This window comes from Trichomycterus rosablanca, chromosome 25 (genome assembly GCF_030014385.1).
Source record: "Trichomycterus rosablanca isolate fTriRos1 chromosome 25, fTriRos1.hap1, whole genome shotgun sequence".
NCBI classification, from domain to species: Eukaryota; Metazoa; Chordata; class Actinopteri; order Siluriformes; family Trichomycteridae; genus Trichomycterus; species Trichomycterus rosablanca.
In genome coordinates, this window is record NC_086012.1 from 15,060,337 (window position 1) to 15,082,659 (window position 22,323).

Genomic DNA, 22,323 nt, shown 5'->3' on the forward strand with positions numbered 1-22,323 from the left:
CTTCTTTAAAATACCTAAAACATTTAAATAGTTTTACTGTAGCAAACACACGATCTGTACTTAAAGATGTATTTGAGGTGGGATTATGATGGTCGACTTTTGTTTCTACTTGATGCCACTTGAACTGTGTTTACATATCGGAAAATATCCCAGAAGCTTTTGGTTTTAATTAAAAATTAAAGCATTTTTTGTTGTTTGTTAGTGGAAACGACGGTTTGTCTGCATTTTTAAATTGTTTCTACTTTAGGTGAGTCAAAATGTACGAATTTATATTTTAAAAAAATGTTACAACAGATTATAACATCCCTAACGCCATATATTAGTTTACACAGAATGTTCACTAACATTTTAGCAAATTAAGACATTAACATGTTACAGTTAAGAACAGAAGATAATGATGGATAATTTATAAGCAAAAAGTGATTAAATGAGGGTAATAAAACACTCACAATGAATATGGTCACAATTGTAAGTCACTTAGGTTAGAAAGTCTCTGCTAAATGCCAAAAATGTAAATGTTGTAAAACATTTGTCTCTCTTTATCTCTCTCTGTTTTGTGAAAACTACTTTTGTGTCCTCTTTAAGGCTGAGTGAGTTATTACAGCTCGGTTTGTTAGTTGAATGCTTTTTAATAATTACCTGATTAACAGTGATTAAGTGTTTGAAGCCTTGTAGCTGTTTTGTATAGTCAGATTTATGAAGGGCATCACACTTGTGTCTGATTTCATGTGATTTCTAATCTAATCTATGATCCAGGAATCTTATCTATTGCTGATTATGGCTCACTTCATGATCGGTAACCAAGATGAGTGTGCAAGAAATTAGTGAGATAGGAATTGTTCAACTGATATTTATTAATATATTAAAAGTAAACACATGAATAACATATGTACAATACATCTGAGTGTGTAGTGTGCAAGAAATAAGTGAGATCGTTTGACTGATATTTATTAATACATTTAAATAAAAAAACAAACATATGTACAATAAATCTAGAACAGCTTTTAAAAGTAGCTCAGAAGTACAGGTATGTGCTGATAATGTATTTCTGTATATTTACTGTTTATCTGCTATGGTGTTTTCAGTCGTGCTTGTTCGATGCTTCTTGCATTAAACATTTTGTGTTTTCCTGATTGAACTACTTTACATGCTAATGTTAGAATCAATAGTTTCGAAACAGGAAAACTAATTCTGTTAGTGATTCCAGGAGCAGGCTGTGAAAAAAACTGGGTCTCTTTACATTATCTGAAGTCCTAGTAATTACAGCTATGGGCATAAAGGACCTGCCTATAGCTATTAGTACTGAAGGTGTAATGAACTGTTATGTTATTCTAGTCCAGGCAGAACTGGTGTGATTACAAGAACTAGCCTTGTTATAAAAACAAACGTTTACTCTGCGACTGAACTGTTAACTAACTGAAACGTAACATTGAATACAATAGTAACAGTAATATCAGTGCATTTTAATGAGGAATCTCTCATGCTATCTGGTTTTAGGTGTTCTACAGCTTACATTCACTCTTTGATTTGTCAAATTGTTTAGAACACAGCTAGAAGTCATCATGGCCAGTTTGGAATCAACGACAACTTTTCTCTTTCTCCAGGAAGCTTGGTCCTCTTTATCCTGTTCTTCATCTTCTTCATCCTCTTCTGCCTCGCTTTCATCATCGCTGCGTTCATCCTTCTCCAGCTACAGGGGGAAAAGATTAAAGGTAAGAAAGTTCAAATAATTATATACATTAAACCTGTAATTAACTAAAAATACAACCAGTATTTATTATCATTTAAAGGTTGCAAGCAAAATTACATGAAACTACGAATGATTTATGGTTTTGTATCATAGACTTTAATAAACAAACAATATGTAGTACATTTTTAACTAGTACATTTATTACTGACCACTACTACTAATACCACTACTTTGTCCTTTATCCTGCAAACTGTGACCTTAAATTTTCATGGTAAATTACAAAAAACATTTCTGAGTAAAAATACACCTGAAAGCATTTTTTTTACATTGCTGTAACCCACCTTGCCCAGGAAGAGGAACTTGTAGATCATGCGCAGTATTAGCCAGGCCCAGAATATGTGCAGAAACTGCAGCACTAGCAGCAGTGCGTTAAAAAAATAATATCCAACAAATGGCTTAAACACGTCCATCGATGAAATCAGAGTAGTGTAAATGATCCTGTGGGGTACCAAGAATCAACATTGACATTCAGTACAGTCCATAACATCACTGTCTGATGCACATATGGTAAGCTCTCGCTCTATTAGACCGTGACTAGGGTGTAACACTATCGTTTCTTTAGTGTGCATTATTAATAAAGTAATTGTTGCCTAGTGAAAGCTGATGGAGATGTCTTACTTGCTTGGAAACACAACCAGGCGTGTGACGAGAAACACCACTGCAAACACCACAAACAGTAAGTCGCACGTCCTTCTCCAGCCAGCATAGTTAAACATCTTTGCAGACTGTTGAGAGAATAAAAGAGCTAATGGAATTTAATTTCCAAACTGGGTAAAGCACACATCAACATTTAACAATTTAGAGTTTTTAACTAGATAACCAAATGTATGTGGACACTGCAGTTAACTAATTTGTACTGAGGAGTCATAGGATGCCACCAGTTTTTGTAAATCTAAAATTGTCCAGCTCAAGTGCAAATTCTGTTACTGTGAAGTAAAACTATCTTAAAGCAACCTCTTAGTTTTAGTTGTATGTGTTGGGTGTCCACAAATGTTAAGCCATATAGCATGTTCTGTACAGTATGTTCTTACCTCTAGCAGGATATCAGAAGAGTCATGGACTACCAGGACCAGAGCACCAATGCGAATGTAGTTAGCGCAGTATGAGAATCCCAGCAGAGTTATGGTTGCTATGTGGTGAATAATCTGTTCCTTAAAGTCCTAAAAGAAAACACAATTTTGACACATTCAAATTTGTCTAAGTGAGTAAACATGAATATTTCATCACCACATACAGTTCAAGCTCTAGAGTTAAAATCTTTGAGGTGCCACTGACCTACACTACTCAACACACAATTTTGGGGAATTTTACCATCTACAGTCCATAACATTAATAAAAGAATTTGAAAATCATACACAGAAATAAAATAGAATGCAGTTTGTGTCTAGATGTACTAAAACTGAGAATATACATGGTGGTATATCTTAACAGGGTAAAATATACATTTGCGAGAACTTACTTTTCTTTTCACGTCCACAGAGACACAGAGCAGCAGTGACCAGTAGAAGCCCAGCTCCAGCATGTAATACCAATAGTGCATTTTCATAACAGGCTAAACACAAAGACAAACAGATTTAGTGATACTGCACATTTTAAAACGATAGGCTTTAATAGAATTACCAACATTTTTGGAACAAGATTCCAAAAGATTTGGGAGTGTGTCTGTGGGTAATTGTATTAATGGAGTTATAAATTAAAGAAGTTTTTGTGCAGGTTACTGGAGTTTCTTTACAGCAAACTAGTCAAACCTTGTGCTTATGGATTTCACAGTCATGCTGGAACAGAAAAGGGCCTTCCCCAGACTGGTTGGAAGTATATCATTTATTTAATCTAATTTATTTTATACTCATGTGAGCAACTGGTTGGCTAAAGCTCTAAAACATAATAATTATGACTTTACTGTTGTTTTTAGCAAAGTTCTCTGTGTAATCATGTTTTGCTTATTGATATAAAAATATTTACTGTGATACACATGCAGTAACAGAAAGAAGATAAATCAGTACTTTATCATTAATAAATCATTACTGTCACTTCATTTTGCTCAACCCTGTGGGTAGGTAAGAACTTAGTAGTTTACCGTAATTAAAAAAAATTATTTGCATAGCAAATAATTGGGATTTGCAGAATGTGGAATCTCTAAATTAATAGTGTCAGCTGAATAAATGGAAATGATTATTTTGAAGTGCGTTCTTGATTGTTTTGTCAGGCAGCTCTTTTTAGTGTCCTGCAAATGTATGCAGGTGCCAACACACAAACTCACTTGTTGTGGAAATCCTTTCCAGCATTCCTTCTGCTCCCAAAACCAGGGTGTCTGTGAGAAAGAGTCTGGTCAGACAGGCATCAAATGCATCAGGAAATGATCTATGTTTTTCAAGCAGCAACAGAAACTCTAAAACTGTTTCTCGACAATGTGTAAAGAGAAATAAGGTCAGTGATCACCAACCAAGTCAGGGATTAGTGGATTTCATTGTCTTTGTATCCATATACACTGTACACCAGCATATGAGAGTACGAGCTTGGCAATGTAATAAATGCAAAACTACCACTAACTACACAGAACAACAGCTGCAGCATGAGAACAACAAAGTCGATCTAAAAAATAGAAAATGAGTAACAGAGAAGAGTAGGTACATAGTGACACAGTAATGTATTAGCATTTACTTTATACAGTCTTTTTAGACAAAAAAGTACACATGAAAAATATACACAAAATTACACACTTACATTGATAAGAGATGTAAGTCCAACTATGAACGCTATTAGGTAGAAGACAAACCTCCAGCTACAAAACAAAGTAAAGGTCATGTAATAATTAATCATGGTGACAAAGCTAGGCAAAGCACAGTCATTAGACCACACAATGTATTTATCACTGTGTACCATCAGTGCTTCTATTAAACCCCACAGAAACCCCACCATCCTTTATGTGTGAATATTATCTAAAGGATGCAGAAATGCCAGTTACTGTAACTGAGTGTTATGTAAGGGCTGTATATTTATGCTAATGAAACAATGAGCTTTTGTTATATAGCATAAACTCACCTTGCCTCACAAAACTTCTTGGTGTTGCTGGGTCTGTCCTGATTTCTACGCTGACGGAACCAGATCTCTACTTGTTTCTGGTTTAAACTGCTTTGCTTCACCAGATTGCTTAGCTCACTCTGAATAACACAGTTAAAGCCAAGGAAATAAAAGGGTCACACCTTTTAAATATGGTTACTGTTTTTCACCAAAAATGCCACCAGTACAAGCCAGAACTTTATTTCCGAAGCTAAATCCAAACCTTATTTTCTGAGGACATTTGTTAAACTGTGATTCAAACCCCTTAAAAAGTAGGTCTGCCCTGAATCAAAAGCTAGATAGACCCCCTGCCAGTCAAATTTAAAATTTACACTCACTCAGAACTACCAATTTCAGTTAGAACAGATAAAATGAGCATGCTAACGGTTCACATGTTAATAGAACATAAGCTACAGTGGGGTCAAAAAGTATTTAGTCAGCCACTGATTGTGCAGGTTCTCCTACTTAGAAAGATGAGAGAGGTCTGTAATTTTCATCATAGGTACACTTCAACTATGAGAGACAAAATGAATTGTAGGATTTTTAAAGAATTTATTTGTAAATTATGGTGGAAAATAAGTATTTGGTCAATAACAAACAAGCAAGATTTCTGGCTCTCACAGACCTGTAACTTCTTCTTTAAGAAGCTCTTCTGTCCTCCACTCGTTACCTGTATTAATGGCACCTGTTTGACCTCGTTATCTGTATAAAAGACACCTGTCCACAGCCTCAAACAGTCAGACTCCAAACTCAACCATGGCCAAGACCAAAGAGCTGTCAAAGGACACCAGGAAGAAAATTGTAGACCTGCACCAGGCTGGGAAGAGTGAATCTACAATAGGCAAGCAGGTTGGTGTGAATAAATCAACTGTGGGAGCAATTGTAAGAAAATGGAAGACATACAAGACCATTGATAATCTCCCTTGGGGTCAAGATCTCATCCTGTGGGGTCAAAATGATCATGAGAACAGTGAGCAAAAATCCCAGAACTACACAGAGGGACCTGATGAATGACCTGCAGAGAGCTGGGACCAAAGTAACAAAGGCTACCATCAGTAACACACTACGCCGAGAGGGACTCAAATCCTGCAGTGCCAGGCGTGTCCCCCTGCTTAAGCCAGTACATTTCCAGGCCCGTCTGAAGTTTGTCAGAGAGCATATGGATGATCCAGAAGAGGATTGGGAGAATATCATGTGGTCAGATGAAACCAAAATGGAACTTTTTGGTAAAAACTCAACTCGTCGTGTTTGGAGGAAGAAGAAAAACCCAAGAACACCATACCTACTGTGAAGCATAAGGGTGGAAACATCATGCTTTGGGGCTGTTTTTCTGCAAAGGGGACAGGGCGACTGATCCATGTTAAGGGAAGAATGAACGGGGCCATGTATCGTGAGATTTTAAGCCAAAACCTCCTTCCATCAGTGAGAGCATTGAAGATGGAACGTGGCTGGGTCTTCCAGCATGACAATAATCCCAAACACACCGCTCTGGCAACGAAGGAGTGGCTCTGTAAAAAGCATTTCAAGGTCCTGCAGTGGCCTAGCCAGTCTCCAGACCTCAACCCCATAAAAAATTTGTGGAGTCCGTGTTGCCCAGCGACAGCCCCTAAACATCACTGCTCTAGAGGAGATCTGCATGGAGGAATGGGCCAAAATAGCAGCTACAGTGTGTGCAAACCTGGTGAAGACTTACAGGAAACGTTTGACCTCTGTCATTGCCAACAAAGGTCATGTTACAAAGTATTGAGTTGAACTTTTGTTATTGACCAAATACTTATTTTCCACCATAATTTACAAATAAATTCTTTAAAAATCCTACAATGTGATTTCCTGGATTTTTTTTCTCATTTTGTCTCTCATAGTTGAAGTGTAGCTATGATGAAAATTACAGACCTCTCTCATCTTTCTAAGTAGGAGAACCTGCACAATCAGTGGCTGACTAAATACTTTTTGGCCCCACTGTAATACGACTGGAGTATCATCAACAGTGGCTAGTGGCCCTTCGATAAAAAGGCTAGATGTTTCAATCTAATGAAGCATTTGCACCAGTGTTTTGCATGTTTATGTGTACATAAGAAAACATAGGCTATGGTGTGCATTTCATTTTAGGGCTGGAGTGCATGGCAAGATTTGCATTACATTTTAGCATTTACAGATATTTTGTTTAAACTAGGATTAGGTAAATCTTGATACTGAGCTGTTATTTATACAGGCTTTTTTCATACAGTAATGCTGAGATGAATGCATTATAGAATACCCTTTGCGTGTCCGACCCCTATAAAAACCAAATGCCATTCACACCCCTTTTTACATTATTGCTACACAACTGATTATCTTTTGCTGCCATTGGTAAAGATACTAAATTAAGAAAAAAAAGTATACAGGTTCTATCTTTGTTCTGTACTTATCTATGACTGATGACAGATCACTGAGAATGCAGTACCAGATTTCAGCCTTTAAAAGATTTCAAGAAATCTATCTAGATCTTTGCCCAATGATCATGTTATGTATTTCACACAAATATTTTATTTATTGAGGCCAATAAAATAGTTATAAGCCATTTTAAACCATATATTTGTTAATTACTGGACACAGCCCAAGTGTTATTGGTAAACATTTATAATTGCTTGTAAATGCTACCTGTACCGTATGTTTTTTTCCAGAAAGCAGGTATGCAAAATGACAGGAGTCACCTGGGACTTCACACTCTCTCTAGGTGAACAATACAGCTTTTGTGTTTGCACGTGTGTGTGTGAGTGTGGGCGTGTGTGTGTATGTGTCTTCACTGAGCTCACCTGTGCAGGCTGTCTGCTGTGTTTGGTGTAAAAGGCCTCCAGGCTCGGAGCAGACACGACTGATAAACGTACCTTGTCTCTCACTCCTAACAGTCTGCTGAGAGGAACAGCCAAAGTCCTGCATGTAACAGAAATGTTTCAATGTTTGTTAACTTTATGCCCCACTTACATTTGTGTATTTATAAGCATTTGTTTGATCTGCGCAAGTATTTTAATTCAAAGACATTTTTCATTTCTTTTTTTAATTTATTTTTATCCTGCTCAGGGTTGTGAAGGGTCTAATTCCACCGGGACACATTGGGCACAAGGAAGGATACCTTGGACAGGTCACAGGGCTTCAACATTGGGACAATAATTAGGCCGAAGAAAGATGAGATGAGATCTAACATGTATAAGGGACAAATAATTCAGGCTGATCAGGTCCTCTTAGGTTACTGTAGTGGCATGACTGGCACATGAGCCCAGACTAAAAGACAAATGTTATTGTATGCCTGCCTGCTGCTGTTTGCTAAGCCACCATTGCCTTATAATGACAATAGCTTTCAGAGGATCCTGGTTCTTTTACAAAGGGACATCCTGATACACCAAAGCATGTGGCTTATGAGCGAGGCCAAACAATGAGAGATTCTGTAACTGAACTATAAACAGATGCTTCACTACAAGAGCCTTTTTAACATTGAACAATATATTTAACTCCAGTCATTTTAATATAATACTAACTTATATCCTGTGTTGTTCCTATGCGTGCATTGAAGCCTGGGATTTTTACAGCTAGGGACTATAATACTATAACCCTGTAAACATCAGCTAAAATGTGATGGTGGTGTTCTCAAACGATGTAAGGCTCTAAGCTATGCTATTGCAATTAGTAGATTACTTGTCTTTGTTTATTATATTTGGGTATAGAGTATGGTAATTCCTTTCTCTTTTGTAAATCATGGCTAAATTACCCAATGTGGCCATCTAGTGCTCTCCTCGTAGCATGTTCTGGTGCCTTATGATGTTGCATGAAGCGTGACTGTGACTTGCTTTCCATTTTTAAGAAAAAGTAGGTCTTATAGAGCATACATGTGCTATGCTATAGTTATTCTAAATAGGAAATTCAGATGTAAACATTGACTGTTTGATACTGTTTCCAACTTGTATTTGAACTTTACCCCATATCACAGATGAGAAATCAAACCTTTTACAACATGTTGAAGATTCACCTCTCAAAAATCTTACGCAGGCCTATGAATCCCAGTGCCAGAGGCAGAGAAATAAGCAGGTCCCTGGGCAGTGGAGAACCCTCTGTCTGCTCCAAATCCTTCCAGGTAATGCCAGGAGGAAGCCAGAACTCCTGTCTCCATAACCACTTGTCAAACAGCTCCATACTGCGGTACAAAACAAAGTACGTTAATATGGCATGGAAGCAAATAGAAACGGCATGCAAACTTTGTGGTTGTAGGGTAGTACTTGCAGTGGCAGGGGACTCAAGGCCAATTGCATTTGACATTAAGAGATCCACCAAAGGCTAATTTTTTAACTGTGGCAAAATGACAAAAAAGGAAATCACCCACTGAAACCTCGGATCAGGTGCTGTTTTTAAGCTACTTGGTTTAATGACCCACACAACTGTCTATCTGGCAATATCTAAGTGTTTAGTTGGCCTACATTTTTAATTATCTATAGATTTGTTTATAGTAACCACTTCTTCCTAATCAGGGCTGTGGTGGGTCCAAACCCAATCTTAAACACTGGGCAGAAAAGTAGAAAGACAAGAAAACACCCTGGACAGGTCGCCAATCCATTACAAGACATCACACTCATAAATTAATTTGCTCACTCACCTCTATAGTCAACTTCTAGTAGTCAATGCATTTAAAGCCATTTTTGGGAAGTGGGAGATTACTGAAGTTTCCAAAGCAAACCAATAAACTCCTTATAGTCAGTGTCCCAAGGCAAGGTTTGAACTCCAGAACACCCACAGCATTTCATTTTTCCATTTTCCATGTCTGTGCTCATTTTACATTTTGTGTCCATCAGTAAGACACCCAGTTTTATTTAAAACATATATGATATATATGGCCCGTCTTTTATCCACTGACAATAGCAACCTGCAAGTTGCCAATAGAAACACAGGGCACAGTGGATCAGTTTCATACACACTCAAACGTGCTGAACTAGTATTTAAAGCTGCCTTAGGTATGAAACAAAAATGCAGTTGTAAAAGCATTGTCAAAGCAAAAAAACTCGTAGAGCATTAAAGGGGAGGTGTGGATACACTGTCATGTTGATGATGGGTAAAGAGTAATGCCAGTGATCACTCTGCTGTAGGTTTTGTGTTTGGAGTTACAGTGTTCCATAAGGCAGGTCAACCAGCAGATATTGAATTTTATTTTGTATTTGCCTGATTATTATTTAATGAATCGGGGCTTGAAATGAAGCCAGGACGCACTACTACTGACGCACGCTTGCAATACACTATGGTACAGAACACCATGACCTTCTCTAGATGAAGTCTAGGTTACCAGTCTGGCGTAAATAGGGTAAAATAAATGTAAAATAATATCGATTCGCAGATGAAAAACACGTTATAGGCCTGTACGAAGGTCATCATCTTTTAGCCGTTCCTATTATTATAAATTTGGTTCTTAAACAAATTACATAACTGTACGGTATGGTCTGTGCGTAATAATATACAGATAGACCTAATCGGATACGATTAGCGTAAATTAAGGTCAAAATCAGATGTAATTGATCTACAGTGCGTTTTGCTGATGCGTTAAGTGTGCCAAGATAAAATACGTTAAACAAATTCATAAACTGCTAATAAATATAAGGTATTACATATAAGTGATGATATGCAGTGCATTCATTCCAGCATGACAAACACAATGTGCTGAACACGCACACTACTAAACTGTCAGGTTTCCACTCGAATACAAATATTTTACCTTTGCTTTTCAAATTCGAACTATTGGTTTTCAATTCGAACTCGTAATACAGAAACGGATTATTACCCTGAATAGCTGCTGATGTTTTCGCAGGCGTTTCCAGCTGTTAATCCTCCAGCAGGCTGCTGATGGTGGTGCAGCTCGGTGCGCCGCTTCTGCTCACCAGCATGTTCACTGGCCGCTGAAAATTAATGACTCAATGAATCGGCTCTTTCGAAACGACTCACTCAATTCGATTCATCGAACTACACAAAGCAAACATTATCTTGATAAGCCAAACCTGTTCTTCCGACAGTCTGTGCATAGTTTAGACTAAATGTTGTTTATCATTTGTCAAGATTTTTTTATCTTCTGATGAACTATATTAAGTGTGTAGACACCCTACCAAGGGGAGCCTCCCACAGCATTTTTGAGTGTGTCTGTAGGAATTTCATTCCAAAGTCAACATTTCAGTCATACTGAAGGTATCAAGCTGATACACTCGGTTGCTTTAAAATATCACATATTAAAGGTTTGTTGATACATGTTGTTACTTAATCAACCTAATAGAACTTACATGTCTGTCCTAATGTGAGATTATCTGAGTTCAGTCAGTCATACCTAGGATTTTTTTTACGTGACGTGTGAATGTGGGCAGCAACAATACAAACAGAAATAATGAAATTCTTTGTTGAAGTTGAAGAGTTGAAGTGAATCCGATACAAAAATAAATTTGACTTCAAGCAATGAGTGTATGTGCTGTATGACCTGGCTGGTTAATTTGAAATAACCAAATCCTAGTGGAGCTTATTATCCCAGCTACTTATTACTTATATGCTAAATAAACAAGATTGTATAAACAAGATTAAGGGCCCTGTCCACACAAATGCAGACATTTTGACATTTATGTCCAACCCAAAAACGTTTTTTAAATCTATTTATCCATACCAGAAATCCAAAACACTTTCCCACCAGCCCAGCAGGTGGAGATGATATGTCATTATATTTTATATAAAAGACTTACAGAAGAACATTTGATGGACTTGATGGACTAAGAAGTAGTAGTAAGAGCAAAGTTAAATGCCAAGGCATTTACTCAAAGGCATTTACTCCATTTTACTGTACACATGCACCAAGTAAACATGGAATTAAACATAATACTGACCTGCTGCAACATAAGAATGACTTCCCTCAATGTCAAGGGTTAACATTAATGCAAACCATTAGATTTTACACACAACTAAAAAATAACTGCCTGACAGGACAAATTACTATTTTATCTGGAATTAAACTGTGCACATCAGTAACAGGCTAGTGTTAATTGATCCTGAGACACATCAACCTAGGGCAAAAAGGCATTGCATTTTGAAGGATTAACATTTTCCTTTTATAGAAATCAGTACCCAGATCAGACCATTATTCCTGATCCAGACCCTGGGAACCTAGTGGTGCAACCACGGTGGTCTATTTCATGTTAACACATTTTAACGTGTGTTAATCTAGTTTAGTAAGCTTGTGTGGCTTCACAGCTGAGCTTCTGTTGCTTCTAAACATTTTTACAGCATCACTTAAACAGAATAGCTAAAGAATAGCAGAACAAAAAATTGCTGGTTAGGTTGTCTTATTATAATGTCATTTTGAAGGTCACTGAGCACTTTATTTTGACCAATTTTAATGCCAATCTAGTCTAATAAAAACCCACCTTTTTACTAAGCACTTAAGCTGACTTGAACTTATTTATTAACAATTTTTTTCCATTTCCAAAAAAAAACCCCACTTTGGTTCTAACAGGTTTCAACAGATTTGTGTTCTTCGACTGTTGTTTACTTAAACTAGAGAAATGAAATGTTTACTATGGAAGCAATTCTGTAATGATCATTGTTCATGTAATGCTTGTATAATATTTTAATTCAGTAAGACCTCTAACGTTGTTCCTATAACAGATTGCAGTTCAGAGCAGCTTTTATGGACAGTAGTGTGCTTTGTTGCCTGGTCTGTCTTGATTGTTCTTGTTAGCTGAAGCAGAACTCAGAAGACTGGTTAATGAGTGGTTGGGAAACTGCTATTCATTCTTCTGACTAAGCTTTACTAAAACTCTCATGGGAAATTGTTACGAGATGATTCGTCTCCCCTTTGTTTCTTTTGACAGGGGCATTTTTTTACTGCTCGGTACTGTGATTAAATCTGTCAGGAAATAGCAGTTACAAGTTAGCACGTTTTTTTTTACACAATGTCACAAAAGTTTAAGGTGGAATTGCATGTCAAAACTGCACGTAATGTGTAAACCCCATTCACAAAAGTTGGGATATTTTGTAAAATGCAATAAAAACAAGAATCTATAGTTCACTCTTGAACGTAAACAATTTAATGTCTGCAACAGACTAAAAAAGCTTGGACATAATAAAATAACAGTGAAACATTTCACAATAAGCAGGTGAGTTGGTAATGAGTTGAGGATTGAATTGAGGGTCATGACTGAGTATAAAAGGAGGATCAGCCAAGGGCTCTTTTAATCACATAATTGTTCAATAATCACTTGTTTACTTAAACTGGCTCCACATACAATGATGATTACCCAGCATACTGTGTAGTGTTGGTCTATAAGCAGTGTTAATGTTGCAGTGTTGATTTGCTGTATAATGTATGTGATGTGTGTACTGATAGTTTCTCTCTGTTGTAGAAGACGTGCAGAAGTGTTGGTGCAGGAACAGTGTTGGTGTAGGCCCGGTGTTAATGTTGCGTAGTGTTGATTTGCTGTATGATTATGTATGTGATGTCTTCATTGATAGTATTAATAATAATGCAAAATAATAAATAATTATTATAAAATTAAATAATCGTTATTCTTTTTTTGTTTTAAACTATTTTGTGTAAATTCTGAAGACTGTCTGTAAGCATCAGCAGTTTCAGATATACTTAAATTATTGGCCATGTGGGTTTTCTTAGATATTGTGAAGTAAATCTAATAGGTATTAAGGGCAGAAAAATAACCAAACAATGTTTCACCCCTCCAGGACCTAAATTTTGAAATAGAGACAGTCCTTACAGCCAGGCAGGATTAGTGCATCAGCTTGGCTCCGCCTAGTGTTTATCAGGAGAAAAGCAGTCAATTAGATGTTAAACGCCAAGAAAACCCATTATGCTCCCAAACCCTGGGACATTACGGCTACATGTTTATCAATTTACATTGTTAAACACTAGTAAGAGTACATCGTTGCATATATCACACTCAACTATTCATTCTTACTCATTTACTCACTTACACCTAGAGGCAATTTAGAGTATTCAGTGTACTAGCAGGTTTTTGGAGGTTGGAGGTAACCAGAGTACCCGAAGGAAACATGTGGAAGATGTCTTCTCATAGACAGTGACCCAAGCAAGGACTAAACTCACAAAATATGCATAAGATGTATAATATACTAATAGATTAAAAATAATTAATAGTAAAATTAAACAAATGAATAATTGTGTCAATTAAAAGAATGCATGGGAAAACACGTTTTAAACATTTACAAAACCGCCATGTGTTAAGTTAAAACAATTACCATTGAATAATTGTGAGTAATGTATCATAAAAGTACGAGTATCACCCACTAGATACTTGGAAATGATATAATAATGTCATTTTTCATGAATATTATATCACATCCAACACTGTTAGTCACACAATATCCATGTGTGGTGTTTTCTTACAGCTTTCAGATCCTGTGCGCTGAATCAGCTCTTTGACCTGTTAGATGACCCTGAAGGTGCCGGTTTTCCCCGATATCTTGCTGCTTTTGGATACCACCTAAACTAGAACACGCTGACTCAGTTGTCTTTTGCACACCCTCCTTTATTTTCTTACTCAGGTCTGTACCACCCATTTTCTCAAACCCCTACACAGCCAGAAAAGATAGTGTCCATAACCAGCAAATGTCTTTTGCACCAGTCTGTACAGTTACACAAATACTATAAATGAAAAGTACTATTTTAGACCAGCTTTATAACCTACAGTAAGAAATTATTTCACAAGCAGTTTAAATAGTTTTAATTATTGTTATACAGGAAGTAAAATTGATAGACAAAGCTATAATAAGTACATATAGTACTTTCATAAGGTCAGAAAAAGATTTATGATAAGAGCATTTTTCTCAGCCCTTTATCAAGACTCACACACTGTTTTGCACACACTTAGCACACAAAATATCTCATTTGCATATGTATAAGGGGAAATCCATGCACCCACTTCTCAAGCAGTTTTAGATCAGCTTAGAGTATTCTTCAGCATTTTCTTACCGTCCTTAATGTTTTTAATTCCATTCTTTTAGATTAAAGGTGCACTTATCAGTCAAAACAATAATGTGGTGGGCATTTCTCCATTACATAACCTGTCTATTATTCACACTCTGGGACTTTTGACCCTCCTGTTCCAGCTATACACACATGCAAACTTCTGACCAACTGGAGAGGCTTGCTCAGCATTTCCTGCTGGCTACAGGAAGCAGTAGGGTCGACTCACTTATTTCCTGTTGGCTTGCTACAAGCCTTTCACATCTCCAGTCATGTGGCCTTTATTAAACTATTAAACTTTTACCTGGAAACCTTTTAGCCCTGCAGAGGCACATCAATAACAAAACACTATAATGACACATAAAGCCGATGGAGGATTTGTTTTATACAGTGAAGGTCTTCAAGTGGAAACAGTTGCATTTTACATGTTCTTCTAATTTAATGCATCAATGCAATGTTTTTTATTGCAAATCAAATAATCAACATAATTTAGGCGATAATTAGAATAATTATATTATCTATCATATACAATACAAACCCTATTTCTGGAAAAGTTGGGACATTGTGCAAATGCAAATAAACTGAATTTGTAATTAATTATTTTATTGAACTGAGCAAAATATCAAAGAAAAATGTTTTTGTACTGATCATTATATTTTGTAAATATATACAGAGTTAAAGTTTAATGTCTGCAGCAGAATAAAAAAAAAGTTGGGACAAAGGCATCACTGTGTTACTTTACCTTCCTATTAATAAACTAAGGATACTTATTGTTAGTTTTGCAAATGGATTGTTTGCCAATTCTTGCTTGATGTAAGACTTCAGCTGCTCAACAGACTCTGGTGGCCGTTGTCTGATTCTCCTCATGTACAAAGGGTGGTACGGTGGCTAAGTGGGTAGCACTGTCACCTCACAGCAAGAAGGTCCTGGGTTCAATCCCCAGGTGGGACGGTCCGGGTCCTTTCTGTGTGGAGCTTGCATGTTCTCCCCGTGTCTGCGTGGGTTTCCTCCGGGTGCTCCGGTTTCCTCCCACAGTCCAAAGACATGCAAATTGGAGACGCTAAGTTGTCCAGGACTGTGTTTGATATAACCTTGAGAAGTGATGAGTTTTGTGTGGTGAGTAACTACCGTTCCTGTCGTGAATGTAACTGAAGTGTAAAACATGACGTTGAAATCCTAATAAACAAACAAACCACATGTACAAAACTGTACATTTTACAGTTTTTGCAGCCTTAAACAGCCATAATAATAATAATAATAATAATAATAATAATAATAATAATAATAATAATGTACATTAGTAGTAATGCTGATTGTGCGCAGCGCCCCCTCGCGGTTGGTGTTGGTGTGTGCGGGACTCCTCCCCTTCTGCAGAGTACAGAGCTCTCTTCCTGCGCTCAGCAGCTCTATGTGACTGTGACAGGCGGCTCTGCGCATTGTGTCCTTTTCCCATTTCATTTTATTTTATCACTCCACACTCTGTACAGCACGATAAATCATCTGCAGCTTTTCCTCTGTCTGCTCGGACTGGATTATCACCGCTGTGCTTCTCTAACATGGGCAACAGGGACGATGAATACGATTTCTTGTTCAAAGGTAAATTGTGAGGAGCCGCAGTGTTCTCCAGTACAGGGAGGGGGGGTCAGTGCCTAATAACCGCTCCATTGTTTTCTGTCTGTAGGAATGTCGATGTGTTGGGGTGTCGTATATAGTTGTGGGGAATAACGGTATCCTGAATGTCCATCTGCCTTCATTCTGTATCCTGTTTCTAATCGATGTGATTACAATAGCTGCTGTAATAACACAGCGACGCCCGAAGCGCTCTGCATGTGATAGGCGTTTAGATCGATGTGCAAAAACATCTGGATTGACTTGGCTGGATGATTTTGCAATGCAGGATGGGGACAGACCCGGATGTTAAAATGTATATAGCGGGTTTTATTTCAAATAAATATTATGTGCTGTACTGTTAGAATAAAACTCTGTCAGACTGTCTAGGATGGTTTACAATATCTGACCTATTTATAGATTGATCTGTCCACAATCAAAGGTTCCTTCTGATTGACTCAGTATCTGAACCATTAAAGTGCTTTTTAAATGCTCTTGAAATATGGTGTCCTTCTTTCAAGGAGGTGCATTTGTTTTTTCCCAGTAGTATTAGTATATAGGCCTAGGATGCATCATACAAAATCATTCATCATCCCCTGTACTTGTACTTAATGATTACTGACAGTCATGTTTAGGTCTGGACAGTATGGTTATATAAACTGCCCAACAAAATACTTGTGTCCACTGTTATAGATTTTGCTGTGCACCTCATACATTGGCACAAAAAGATCATCAAAGCAGTGCTGTAAAGTGTCTGAAAGCAGATATGCTTATTGTAAATGACCTGGACAGAATTCAATTTTCACATGAGAAAAATGTGCATAGTAGAGGAGAGTGCAGAAGGAAAACACAAGCAACAATTTTGACTAGAAAAATGCTGTGATGCTGTGATGTAAAATTACAATTACAGTGATAGAGGATTTTAGCACTATACAGGCCTAAACCCTCAGAAAGAGGAACCAAATATTGGACCCTAATTTTTTATCAGGTTTATAAAGTCATAGCTGAGAAAATAATTTTTCTCATGATCAAACATCGGCAGCTGATTTTAATCTAAGACTGTAGGCCACAGTAACAGTGAGGCCTAAATGCTCCGCCGAAATTATCATACTAAGCTAATCAAGTTATGGAGTTATGGGTCACTGAGTGGTTTCACTTTTAAAGATTGGGTGGTGGCTCAGTGGGTAGCACTGTCACAGCAAGAAGGTCCTGAATTTGATTCCAAGTTGGAGTGTGGAGTTTGCATGTTCTTCCTGTGTCTTTGTGGGTTTCCTCCGGGTGCTCCGGTTTCCTCCCACAGTCCAAAGACGTGCAAGTTATGTGAATTGGAAATGACTTTGAGCTTGAATTGATGAATCATGTAACATGTAACTACCTGTCTTGTCATGAATGTAACCAAAAGTCTAAAACACAATGTTCAAATCCTAATAAACAAGCAAACTTTCAAAGCTTTAGGTATGATTTATTGATCTTTAGGCATCTAATCTTTAAACCTGCAATCATTGACTTAAAGCTTTAAAGAGTCCTTTTTGTTTAAACAGCCAACTTCACAGATTTTTAATGATCAAGCAAATTAAGAACAGCAGGTGATAACCAAAAATGTACCTTGGAAAAATACCAGCAACAACGATAATTTGTTGGTTTAAAAATTGCCAGAGTTACAGCAAATACACATTAGAGGCCGATTTTTAACCTGACAAAGTTTTGAACAAAGCATGCAACATATTTTCGCTATTAAATGGTCCTTAAAGCCTAGATGATAGCTAATCTAAGCTAAGCTGAGTCGTGTCCAGTCAGAAGTTACTAAACACTAATACAGGACTTTGTTCATTACATATATGCTGACAACATGACAAAACAATCTTACCTGAAGTTTTGTCTGTTTTAGCCTGTTTTAGTCTTTTTCAGTTTTACATGTAAACTTGTTTAAGGTCTGGATACATGATTGTTTTTTCCTCTAAAATTTGAGGTTTGGAAAACTGACAAAGTAAACGTTTGATGTCAGCTGTATATGTAAATGTGTATTGTTCTAGCCTGTGCATTCAGAATGACCCACTAACAAGGATCTTACTGTCTATTATACCTCTGTCACATATGTCGCCTCTGAATTAAACATCTTATAACATCTTTATAGGCAAGTCTAAAAACATTTTTGAAAACACATATTTTACATTTTATAAAAATAAAATATTGCTGGAAGATACCTGTTTTTCAGATTGTCTCACTGGCAGAACTAAAAAAAATATCCATAGGAACCTTGTTGCACAGGTCTTCCTATTTCACTAAAAGCTTCCTGAATTTTTTGAGTTGCTGGAAAATTAGCATAAAAATAACACACATTTCTTTTTAGTGTTTGTTTTATAAATAGTAATGCCCCACATGCAATAACACATTGACACATGCAATAACAGAGGAAGCCAAACAGGCACACGACTTCACATCATTATTAGTTATTAGTTCAGACTTCCCAGCACATCTCACTATTACACAGTTGATTTCTTCCTGGTAAATAAATGTGCTTTTTTGTTTGATTTGTGACTCTTTGCAGTTGTTCTTATTGGAGACTCTGGAGTTGGAAAGAGTAACTTGCTGTCACGCTTCACAAGAAATGAATTCAACCTAGAAAGCAAGAGCACGATCGGGGTGGAGTTTGCAACCCGCAGCATTCAGGTGGACAGCAAGACGATAAAGGCACAGATTTGGGACACAGCCGGTCAGGAGCGTTACAGAGCCATCACCTCAGCGTGAGTGTAGAATGGAAATATCTGTAACGGTTTTAAATTTTAAACCCCTGTACTATATAGCATTAATTAGATTTTTTGGATTATATACCTTCATTTTAATTATATAAAAAACTCAGACTTTTGTCATATCTGTTCCATGCAGTTACTACCGGGGTGCAGTTGGTGCTTTGTTGGTGTACGACATTGCCAAGCATCTGACCTACGAGAATGTGGAGCGCTGGCTGAAGGAGCTGAGGGACCACGCTGACAACAACATTGTCATTATGTTAGTGGGCAACAAGAGTGATCTGCGCCACCTCAGGGCAGTGCCAACCGATGAAGCCCGGGCCTTTGCAGGTACTAATGAGTGGGAGTGTTACTGGGAGGGTTAGAGGCTAGGAAGAAAAAACTTTACCATTTTTTAATAGAGACAACTTTAATGGTCTGCTTAATCATTTGGTTGGGCTTACTTTGAGTCTAAATACTTGGGTAAAAAATAAGCTGTATTTAAATAATCTTGTTTGGGCCGTATCTGCTCTTTGGTTGACGTGTTAAACTCAAAAATATTGGTAGATGGTTTTAAGAAAACAGCTTTTCTAACCTTTATGTCAACTTGAAGCTGAAAAAACATCCAGGAAAGTTGCATCATTTTTGTGATTATCTCAGCTGTTTGTAGAGGCTAATTCCATAGTAGTACAGTGTGTGGGTGGAAATGATTACTCTAACAATGATATTTTCATATCTTACTTTCTTCTTTTCAGAGAAGAATGATCTTTCATTTATTGAGACCTCAGCGCTGGATTCAACCAATGTGGAGGAGGCTTTCAAGAACATTCTAACAGGTACAACGTTTTAATTACCCTTTCCCTAACCTAACAGTGGCAGAATATTATTCATTCCCATAAATGTGGGTGTGAATCTCTTTTATGCCGGTTATCGGCTCCAGTCCAGCCCGCTGCAGCAGTGATTCAGGTTTATTTGTGGTCATAAACCCACTATGGAGCATTCTTAACAGTGCAGTCATGTGAAGCTAGTGTGATGCAATTTACATTTTAGCCTGATTACTCAAACATTAAGGTCAATGTGCGTGTCAGTGCTATTTCAGCACCTGAAAACAGCACTGGTGGCTGGATGTGCAAGCGCTTTAAACCACTATAGATGTTTTCAAAATATAAATAATAAAACCGTGGCAAAGACTTAAATAGGTTAGTATTTCAGTCAGTGCTCATGTAAGAGGGCATTAGTTGAATCTGTAGTCATAAGGAATGACACTTATTACAGCTGCAATTGAATACTGCTCAAAGCTTTAATAAGGTTACAGGCAGATGAACCAAGGCAAAATGTATAGATGCTTCCAGACAATTGTACTACATGATACAATTCACTGTGTACCATGCATACCATGCATTGTGGCCTGTATCATCATAAGCAGGCCCTGTTGATGGGAGGAGCAAAAGATCTCAGTGACTGTGTGAAGGTTTATTTTTCAGTCATGAGGACTGCTCAAGTAGCTAGAACTGTAACATCTGCAATTAGGCCGATGGGAAAGATATCAGGAAGCAGAGTTGAGATTTTCAGTAGATAAATACAAAGTTGTTTTGACTGTTTACCTAATGGGTATGATGACACATTCCTGTCCAGATTGGAAAAGTCTTTTTTTAGAAACATGACAATGCTCCCATATTTGGGTTGAAAAATCCAATCTGATCCAATAATTTATTTGACAAACACTGTCATTTTGCTAAATGTTACACTGCTGCAGCAAATTCAGCATAAAAACAAAAGCTTATGTGTATAAAATCAGCCCTCACAGAACGTTCCTCAGGATTTGAGATCACTGTCAGCTTTCTCACAAGGAACACAATGGAAATTTCTGGGACTTCTCAGAGTGCTGAGAGCAGGATATTGCAGCTTGTGGTAGGATCACATTGCAGACATCACTGCTGCTCTAACCATTAACTAATGCCATAATATGCAGCTTTACTGCCTTTAAATAGTCCCATATTTGCAATCCTTGAATTCTAAAAAGAATTCAGGAAACAAGCAGGATGCCAGTGATGTCAGTGATCTTTGGTGGTAAATATCTGTTTTTGTTAAATTGCCTATAGTAAGGTCATCTGTTTTAATCTAAAGGTCAAGACAAGAGCTGCATCATGAATCACATATTAGCATGTCAAATATGGCAATTTGCCTTCCCCAGTCAATCATTAGCACACATTATTCTCTGAGATCTGCCATTAACAAATAACTAACCAGATTCATCCATCAGACTACCATATGGTTAGTCCTCCAGAGTCCAATGGCAGTGTGCTTTACACCAAGAATGCACATGATGATCTTAGACCTACATGTGGCAGCTGGTTTATAAAATCCAATCCAAGAGGTCTTTAACAAACTGCTCTTGTGTTCATGTTGCTTCCAGGTGTGGTTTGGAATTCTGTAGTAACTGTTAAAACCATTTATAGGGTAATTTTGTGACATTTTATGATTTGTTGCTCCTAAATGTTGTCTTTAAACTTTTGATTATACAGGACAGCTTTATCAGGGCAGGAATTTACTGTACTCACTTGTAATCATGGTATTTGATGACAGTGTCATATGATCCATCCAATAGGATTCATTCTACTGCCAATGTAGTCTTGACTTTATGCACTTTTAAGACGATTACACAAATTTAAAGGATTGTTTACATTAATGTTTGTATAATTATTATTAGTACAATTTCAGTTGTAGGAACCAGTTTGTTTCTAAAAACACTAACATTGTTTTTCTCTCTCATTCAGAGATTTATCGGATCGTATCACAGAAGCAGATCGCTGATCGGTCAGCTCATGACGAGTCTCCTGGAAACAACGTGGTGGACATCAGCGTGCCACCCACTACGGATGGGCAAAAAGGCAACAAACTGCAGTGCTGCCAAAACCTGTAACCATGACGACCAACCATCACCCCCCCCCCCACCCCATCACCGCCCATCATCTTTCTTTCTTCCTCTTTTTACGTGTCGTGCCGCCGACTTTCGATATTTTTTTTGATAGCTTTTCAACTTGCATATGCACACATAAGAGACAAACACAAGTACACACACACTACTGACACAAAATAAACCTTTACAGTACAAACTGGTGACATTTGTTTAATGTGGTGGAAGTTATGGTCTGTGTTATTTGAAGCAGGCTGCCGTGCTTGGAAATCTTTTT

General features: G+C 37.4%; 2 protein-coding genes and 1 long non-coding RNA gene across 3 annotated transcripts; 2 read left to right on the top strand and 1 right to left on the bottom strand.

Annotated features, from left to right (window-relative positions):
* Positions 1–845: 845 nt before the first annotated feature.
* On the bottom strand, positions 846–10,680 carry cers4b (ceramide synthase 4b). The gene is made up of 11 exons (XM_062987594.1): positions 10,608–10,680; positions 8,814–8,978; positions 7,606–7,723; positions 4,793–4,911; positions 4,475–4,532; positions 4,011–4,061; positions 3,210–3,302; positions 2,782–2,910; positions 2,369–2,475; positions 2,032–2,188; positions 846–1,690 (listed from the first exon to the last, which is right to left on the bottom strand). Exons 2-11 carry the CDS (start codon positions 8,975–8,977, stop codon positions 1,484–1,486), a joined length of 1,203 nt encoding a protein of 400 aa, XP_062843664.1. The 5' UTR covers position 8,978; positions 10,608–10,680; the 3' UTR covers positions 846–1,483.
* Positions 2,200–3,421, top strand: LOC134302480 (uncharacterized). Its single transcript, XR_010007537.1, has 3 exons — positions 2,200–2,257; positions 2,345–2,426; positions 3,230–3,421. It is a non-coding gene; the product is annotated as an uncharacterized LOC134302480 (long non-coding RNA).
* Positions 10,681–16,195: 5,515 nt separating the features above from the next.
* Positions 16,196–22,245, top strand: LOC134302401 (ras-related protein Rab-11B). Its single transcript, XM_062987491.1, has 5 exons — positions 16,196–16,388; positions 18,949–19,144; positions 19,287–19,480; positions 19,885–19,965; positions 21,907–22,245. The coding sequence occupies exons 1-5, from the start codon at positions 16,349–16,351 to the stop codon at positions 22,050–22,052; spliced, it is 657 nt and encodes a 218-aa protein (XP_062843561.1). The 5' UTR covers positions 16,196–16,348; the 3' UTR covers positions 22,053–22,245.
* The last annotated feature ends 78 nt before the right edge of the window (positions 22,246–22,323 follow it).